General features: G+C 38.0%; 1 protein-coding gene across 1 annotated transcript; it reads right to left on the minus strand.

The window, feature by feature from the left end:
- Positions 1-6012: 6012 nt before the first annotated feature.
- On the minus strand, positions 6013-8531 carry LOC121995949 (4-coumarate--CoA ligase 2-like). The gene is made up of 7 exons (XM_042549735.1): positions 7977-8531; positions 7323-7908; positions 7052-7250; positions 6744-6889; positions 6605-6672; positions 6425-6527; positions 6013-6331 (listed from the first exon to the last, which is right to left on the minus strand). Exons 1-7 carry the CDS (start codon positions 8444-8446, stop codon positions 6218-6220), a joined length of 1686 nt encoding a protein of 561 aa, XP_042405669.1. The 5' UTR covers positions 8447-8531; the 3' UTR covers positions 6013-6217.
- Between the last annotated feature and the right edge of the window lie 422 nt (positions 8532-8953).

The raw sequence follows: 8953 nt of genomic DNA on the forward strand, positions 1-8953 counted from the left end.
TGCTTGGTCCGACCATTGATTCGGTGCTTTGATCGGTGGTAAGTCCTCCTAACCCCTCGGCCCCATTGGACGACCTGATTGGATCACTTGGCTACCAGGATTCATAAACTCTAGTACTTATCCTGGAGGTTTAGAGTTCAAATCCTGGGAAAGGCAAAAATCCACTGGCCAGGGGTGGGAAGATCTAGTGAGTAATGGCACGGCCGAGGGGCCGCCTTGGGGTGTCCAATGGGGCTGAGGGGCTAGGTCGTTACATCTGCTCTGGTGCTGCTCGCCACGGTCTGGGTCTTCCGCTCCGGCTCTACTCGTTTGGGTGATTTCAGCCAACCAAAATAAGGCTCACCCAAACCCAATTTCAGCCTTCTCGAGCAACCTTCTGCTCCGGCTTCTCGTCCCTCTAAAACACCATGCGCTTCTTTCTTATCTGCCCGCATATTCTTCCACAGCACCTCGTCCCTCGGACGCATCGAGCCCGTCGGCTCTCTCCTGTGTCGTCCTTCTCGCTAGCTACGTCTTTTGCTCGACTTCCTGTGCTCCTAAGCTCCTACACACTTAGACACAAGGTTAAAACATCACAGGACCTAACTTAACTTGTTGATCACATCAAAATAACCTTGGGGTTCCAACACCTACTACGTATAAGTTTCTTACATACAAAACCCAAGACCTCATTCCAAATGAATCTACGAACAAAGACGCAAACTGAAAGTTTTTCTGGATTATCACAAACTTTAAGACAACCAAATAGAAACTTATATGTGATTCCCAGGAGGTCATCAACAAATATTGCTACATATCAATTAGAAGAACTTATAGACATTGAACATAATTTAGATACCTTTTCTAACAAACAATTAAATACCTTAAATCCAAGGAGAATATATAATCAAGGACTATTATCCTTCTCTACATCACTATATAAACATCACAGGACACAACCACTTCATCTATTAGATGGAGGTGCAGAAAGATTTACACTCATGACCGAAGAATCGGCACAAACACTTTTGCAAAGAAAATATCACTACATACATTTAGGACTAATAGTGTTTGGCCTAAGAGGACTTACTAGAAAAGGCATAGGAGCCAAAGTATTTTTAGTCCTTTACGACTCAAGATTTTTTGACAATGATAAGGAAGTTATTAGACTCATTGAAGTAGATATGAATAGCAATTTAGGAATTACATATTTCTGTCCATACTTTAATATGACAATCCCAAACTTTATAGAACATATTAAAATTTCAGTACAAGATAGAGGGTATGGAGACTTTCAAAGACATAATATCCAAATAGACATAATCTTTCTATGAAAAACAATGAAAAATATTAACAATAGTTTTAAAGTTCAAATTACTAATGTTATTGAAACCCTTACTGCAAAAGGCATTTATTTCCTCAAACCTAAGGACTTTTCATCTACATTATTTGTCGGATTAGATTTGACTCTTAATTTGGAGCTAAGAGCTAAACCACAAACTTTACAACCAACGAAATCCATTATTTATAAAGATAAACACGGTAGTTCCATAGTAAGATTTCATAATTGAAAACCCTCACCATCACAAGAAGAAGATCATGAAGAAAATCAAACTAATATGAACTTAATGAACATAGAATATAGCATACTGGAAAATCATACAAACAACAATGTTGATAACTATTTATTTTATGATGACTTAAATGAATATGTTTACATCCCATTTGAAATAGCTACTTATTTCACTAAAGAAGATTTAAAAGAATTAGAAAATTTTGACCTTTTATATCATAAATTAGAGCCTGACTAGATGTTATATTTTGATGAGGACCATAATATAATTGCTAAAAAGTAAGATTACTTTTCAACAGTCAACCTAATGAATCTAGCTGAATCTAGTAGCACTAGTAATTTCATACCACGACCATTACAAGTAAGATATCCTGAAAACTTTATGAGAACTATAGATTATGGACAAGGGCATCCTCTAAGGACAAAGATTACCCCATATACTAATAATAATCCTTTGTTGAGAACAATAAGAAAAGGGAGACCACCTGAAATTACTTATTTTGGTAAAAATTTGATTTTATTAAATATTGGAGAATGCGATGATCCATAACTTTATGATTCCTATTTAGAACAGTTGATAGTCTCTGTAAAAAAGAGATTATCAAGCCAAACATGAACTAGACATATAAACAGGAGAAGCCATGATAAGAGTAGGGGAAAATTACTTAGGCTATGTTGCCAGGGTAGCATGGGAAGCTTATAAAACTACATATGAGGAAGTAGCCAGGATAACCTCACAAGGAAATAACATACTCAATTTTTTCTATACAATTCATAGGTTATTTACTGCTAGAGATACTAATAATGGATTAGATATAAGACAAAGAGAAACTATGAGGGACTTAGAATAATTTTTAGCTGGAAATGGATTAAACTTTTTTGTAATGACTTCTTAGCATTACTAGCAATCTCAGGAAACTATTGTAACCCAGAATTAAGGGAAAGACTCTTTAGCAAGCTTCTAAGAGACTTAGGAAAGAAAATACATAAGGCCTGGATAGATATGAATGTAGCACCACAATACGATAACATTGGAGTAAGAATCTAACACATTATTCCCATACTTAAAGAAAAATGTACCTATATCAACATACAAAAGCAACTAAAAAATCAACAATATGGATTTTGTAGCCAGATAGATATATACCCCTCAACAATATGGTCTCACCTAACCTAGACCAAGACTAAATCATTCATCAAGAATACCCAGAAGATCGGTATCAAGGCCCAAGGCAATAAAACCCAAAAAAGACCTACTATGTTAGAAAAAGTAGACAAAAGAAACTCTATCTAAATAAAGAAAAACATGTGTGAAAGTTCAAACCAAAGAAGACGTATGCTAATACCATCACATGTTTCGCCTGTAATGAACCAAGACATTTATCTTCTGCCTACAAAAATAAAAAGAATTTATATACCAAAGAAGCAAAACTAGTTACCTGCACAAATCTTGATTTAGTAGAAGTACAATCAGATGTTTTTGATACATCCTCCATCTACTCTATTGTTTCTATAGATGATATGGAAGAAGTTATCCCTTCTTCTAACTATAGTCTTGTAAACTCCTTCTTGCAACCTTCATACCAGAAGTATAACCTACATCTTGAAAGCCAAAATTACATACCCTACGATACGCTAGACAATATAGAAGAATTATGGGATGAATTTCCAGATACCAATCTAATGTTTAAACAACTCAGTACTAAGACTACATAAGAACTTAACTGTCCACATGAATGGATATTCAAAACAAGAACTGATAACATTCCTTATTTCTTTTGTAGCTATTATCTATCTTTAGATAAAAGAGGTACCTGTAAGTTATGTAAGAAATAAGCTTGTAATCTTTGTTTTCAATAATTGTTCTCTATTACAATACCCATAAGACAACTCTCTAAGGGAGGTACTCGAAATTTTTTATTAGAAATAAGAGTCTCTATATTAGAAACTCGTATTAATAAATTGGAAACAGAACTAGAAACCCTAGATAAACAAATGAAAGAAAACCTTCCTCCACGTTCTTCTCAGGCTAATCTTGATAAAGGCAAAGACTTACAGTTACCAGTAGACATGATAGATAGAGATTTGATCTTTATAAAAGTCTCTATTATCTGTAATACAGGAAAATCTCTCGACATTAGAGTTAAATGCCTGGTAAATATCCATGGCCATGAATTCACACTATATGCCTTTCTAGATAGTGGAACCACCAACTCCACCATAGATGAAAATACATTTCTTTCAGTCTTGCCAAAAACTTTTATAAAAACCGCATCATAATCATTACTAAATACACAATTTGATGGCCAACAATTAGCTTGCATACAATTTATCACTAACACCCATATGAGATTTTATGACAACTGTGATAAATACAGTACATCACTCTCACTCTCTAAACTATGGATTAAACCATTATTATATCCTAATATTCATTTAATCCTAAGCTTAAATTTTCTTATAGCACTAGATACATCTTTTCTTCTAACCAAAGATTATGCTTTTTTTTTCCTCACCCATAATATCTCCAATAGTATCAAATTATCCCTCTATTATCCATCCCTTAACCACCAAACTCCACATAGAAATTATACTTTCTGATAATATATCATCTTGTCAATGTTCTCATAAAAATGCATGTAAACAACACAGTGTGTGTATATATATATATATATATTTGAAATCTTTAATTGTGCAAAAAAGAAGTTTGCTTGATGACCTTTATTATTCATATAAGATGGACCACTGGTGACCAGATTTAATATTTGAAATCTTTAATTGTGAAAAAAAAGGTAATTTCCTTAATAGCCTTTATTGTTCATATAAGATGGGCCACTAGCGCCCAATGGAAGGGATATATTAATTGTTAGCTACTCGTACATCATTGTAAGCCAAGAAGGATTGATTAATTTTAAATAATAATAATAATAATAATTGGCACTAACCAAAATAAGCAACTAAAATCATTTTAAATTGTTCCAAAATGGAAGACAATTGCTATTTGAAAATGAAAATTAAAGTATTTATTTAATTAACATTTGTTCTTTGAAAAAAAATTAGAAGAATACATTACAAAAGGTAAGTGATAAATATATATAAAAATTAGAAGAATACATTACAAAAGGTAAGTGATATATATATATAAATTAGAAGAATACATTACAAAAGGTAAGATATAAATATATACAAAAATTACAAGAATACATTACAAAAGGTAAGTGATATATATATATATATATATATATATTAATTCTCAATTTAGTCCCTCATTATTTGATGTGGTGTTGATTTCATCCCTAATTTTTCAATTGATCAAATTTAGTTCTCCAATTTTTGAACGTTTTCTCAAATTGATCCTTCCGTCCAAATCCCCGTTAAAATAAACGGGGAGACTTGTTTAACCGGCGGAAGTGACCTATGTGTTGCTTATTGTTGCGTTATTTCCCCATTCTGTAGATGACCTAAAAGGAGATACTAACGCCTTGTTCATCGATCACCTTGTTCAGCAATTTCAGGAGAGGTAGCATATGCTTGCTACTATTGCCATTCTTTCTCCTCTCTGATTCCATTTCACCCTTCAACAAGTCTCCCCTCACCTTCTACCATTTTCTCTTTGTTATTTTAATTTTAGCTTATCAGCTTATCATTCATTTGTCATCGAGTTTATTTCGTCAATGATTGATTGCTATAGACACCTGGTAGAATTTAATCTCACTGAGTTTCACTTTCTCTCCTTTTCTCAAAAGATTTACTCTTTCCAATCTTCCCACGAGGCTACGCCGATTGAATTTCTGTGCCCCACTTTGCAAAAGAAAAAATATGCTAGTTTCTTATGTTATTTTGTTTTCGAAGTGCAAATGGGAAACTTTAAAAATTTGTACAGTTGGAAGTTTGATCACAATGTCATATATCGCAACTTCAGAATTAGGGCAGTTGGAAGTTTGTACAGTCTCTGCGATTTCTAGGGCAACTTCAGAATTAGGGAAATAGCGCAAGAGTAAAAGCAACTGGTCACTTCCACCAGTTAAATAAGTCTTCCCATATATTTTAACAGGGATTTGGATAGAAGGATTGATTTGAGATGACTAAATTTAGTCAATTGAAAAATTAGGGACGAAATCAAGACTACGTCAAATAATGAGGGACTAAATTAAGAATTATCCCCCACACACACATATATATATATAAAAGTTGGTTTTTAAATTGAGAATATACTCATATTTAATATAGGACTAGATCATGTCAAGCATAAAAGAAATTTTTTTTATCGAAATATATTGCTCAGATATGTTTACTTGTGAACGATCGCACAAAGTAAACTGAGAAGATATTCAATGATTCATGATTGATCTCTCTATCAAGCGCTACCGAACCCGAGTACACCATTTTCTACCAAAAAATTTCTGCCGAAGTAAACATAAGAGTGAGTGTAGAAGTAAATCCAAAAGCAACGCCAAGGCTAAATCATAATCAAATGTTTACTAATTATCGATAATGTCTCCAACAATAATTTTCTGAACCAAACTAGTGCAATAATTCAAGCAAAGCAAAGACACGTCTGCGGAAGTAAACAAGGAACCAAACAAGTGCAATAATTCAAGCAAAGCAAAGGGACGTCAGCGGAAGTAAACAAGGAATAGAGAAAGTCCCAATTGATTCAACTCATTAAGAAGCACTTGCGAGCTTGGCTCTCAACTCCTTCCTCAGTATCTTCCCTGTTGCTGATTTAGGAATGGAATGGATGAAGTAAACCGTCTGCAATCTCTTGTAGAACACCACCTGAAACATGTAGAGCTATCAAAATCAAGGCCTAGCAAAACAACTCTCTCTTCATGCAAATTCTTTTGTATTGACATTGCGATATCGGTTCACCTGTTTGGATATGAATTCTTTTATGGCTTCTTCGTTGATGTCGGAATTGATAGCTCGAACCACAAAAGCGGCCGGGACTTCCCCGGCTGCGACATCCTTTTGCCTGTAATAAAACATATTGAAAAAGTTCAATGTTGAATTCCCTTTGTTTTAGGGGTTAGGAATTATTGTTGAGCTTACGGGACCACAGCAGCATCGACAATCTCCGGATGGCTAATTAGCAAAGATTCAAGCTCGGCCGGCGGCACCTGTGTTGAGTTTATTAGAGAATCAATAAGGCTATAATTTGGTAGCCATGGATGAATATGAGACTTGGTACCTGAAAACCTTTGTATTTGATGAGCTCCTTCACTCTATCCACTATGAACACCTCATCATCATCGTCGACATATCCAATATCTCCGGTGTGCAGCCATCCCTCAATGTCGATCGTCTTCGATGTGGCATCGATATCGTTAAAATAACCTAAAATTTTATTCTTGATTGAGCTATATATATATAAAAAGAACAATTCAATGCACGAAACTCCGTTAATATTGAATCTATATATAGTCTTATTTTACTTTACTGGAAACCTTTGCTAGCTATATGTGAAACTAAATTTCTAGTAACATTCGACTTGGTTACCTTTCATGATTTGAGGACCCCGGATGCAGATCTCTCCGGATTGGTTCCTACTGAGGGAGAAGCCTGTATCCGGGTCGACCACTTTCATCTCAGCATTCCTCACGACCGAACCACATGAGCCGGATTTAACCGGAGTCGGATGCTTAGCAAAGGCAGGGCACATTGACAGCACTGGCCCAGCCTCGGTCATGCCGTAACCCTGAACCCAATGGATCGTAAGTTACTATTTTGGGTCGAGTCGACTGGAATGGATTGGATAGTAGTGATGAACCTGGCCGAGTATAGCTTGAGGTACTCTGTTCCGGAGCGCGTCCTCCAGTTCCTTTCCCAGCGGCGCCGCCCCGGAGAGTATGATCCTGATGGAGCTGAGGTCGTACTTCTCCACCTCGGGGTTCTTTGCCAGCGCCAGGACCAGCGGCGGCACCACCGCCGCCATCGACACTCGGTGGCGCTCGATCACCTGCAGCATCACCCCCATCTCGACCTTGGACATCAGCACGATGGCGGCGCCGGTCCTTAGAGAGCACAGAAGCACCGAGTTGAGCGCGAAGATGTGGAAGAGCGGCAGCACGCAGAGGACCACGTCCTCGCCGGCCTTCAGGTGCAGATTCGGGTTGTCGCCGTCCACCACCTGCGCGATGCTCGACACCAGGTTCTTGTGCGTCAGCATCACCCCCTTCGGCAGCCCCGTCGTCCCTGACGAGAACGGCAGCGCCACCAGATCATCCGCCTCCACTGCGGCCTCCTCCTCCATCTCCTCCGCCGCCCCCACCACCTCCCAGAAGCTCGTGCAGCCCGCCGGAGCCACCTCGTCCGTCGTCACCACCGTCAAACCCTCACCGATTCTCGGAAAAATCCTGCTTTTCACTCGTACGAAATCACAAACTCAACGGAAACGGAAATAGTAATTAGTTAGAATTGTTACTCTTCGTTACGGAGCTTGTCGACGTAGACGGACTGCGTGACGACGAGCTTCGCGCCGGCGGCCTCGAACTGCTTATAGATCTCCGCTGGCGTGGAGAATGGATTGGCGGTGGTGGTGGCGGCGCCGAGCATGGAGCCGCCCATGAAGGTGAATATGAATTCAGGGGAGTTCTGGAGCAGCACCATAATGACGTCACCCTTCCTGACGCCGAGCTTGGCCAGCCCGGCGGCGGCCTTACGGCACAACCGATGGGTCTCTGCGAAGGAGTAAACCTTCCCGTCGGCGGCGGAGATGAGGCAGGCGAAATCGGCGAACTCCGAGAGCCGCTGGAAGCAGTAGGTGTGGAGGGGGAGGTAGTTGATAAGGTCGATGTCGGGCAGCCTCGACTTGAAAACGACCGTCTCCGACGGGTGGATCGCGGCGGATACTTCCACCGGCAGCTTGGACTCATGAGAAGCAACGGAAATCATTGTCGATCTCTAAAGGCCGGAGCTACTCTGCGGCTTTGCGTTGGAAAAAAGAAATGATGGGAGAAGAAGTAAAAAAAGAATTCTAGAAGGAAAATATGGAAGAGAGGAAAAATTTTAGGTGGAAGAGGATCAGAATAAGACAAAACTCAACTTGTTTTATTTAATGAAAAGAAATATATATTTATAGTGGATAAACATTTTATATATATATATATATATATATATATATATATATATATATTCAATAATGATATGCTGCCTAACTTTTTCGTACGCTCTTGCGCAATTGCCACTATGACAATCCCAATCAGCATTTTTATTTCTTTGTCATCTTTTTTATTTTTTATTTTTTACCATCTTGTTTTTTAGTTTTGAGACTCGGCGTTGCTTGCCCAGAAGTGACTTAGTGTCATCTTTTTTTTTTTTTTTTTTTTTTTTCACAAGCCGAGTCTTTTGGTTTTCTTTCCTCTCTCGACGTTGTCACCATCAGATGCCGACCCTCACCTC

This window comes from Zingiber officinale, chromosome 6A (assembly GCF_018446385.1).
Source record: "Zingiber officinale cultivar Zhangliang chromosome 6A, Zo_v1.1, whole genome shotgun sequence".
Taxonomy (NCBI): domain Eukaryota; kingdom Viridiplantae; phylum Streptophyta; class Magnoliopsida; order Zingiberales; family Zingiberaceae; genus Zingiber; species Zingiber officinale.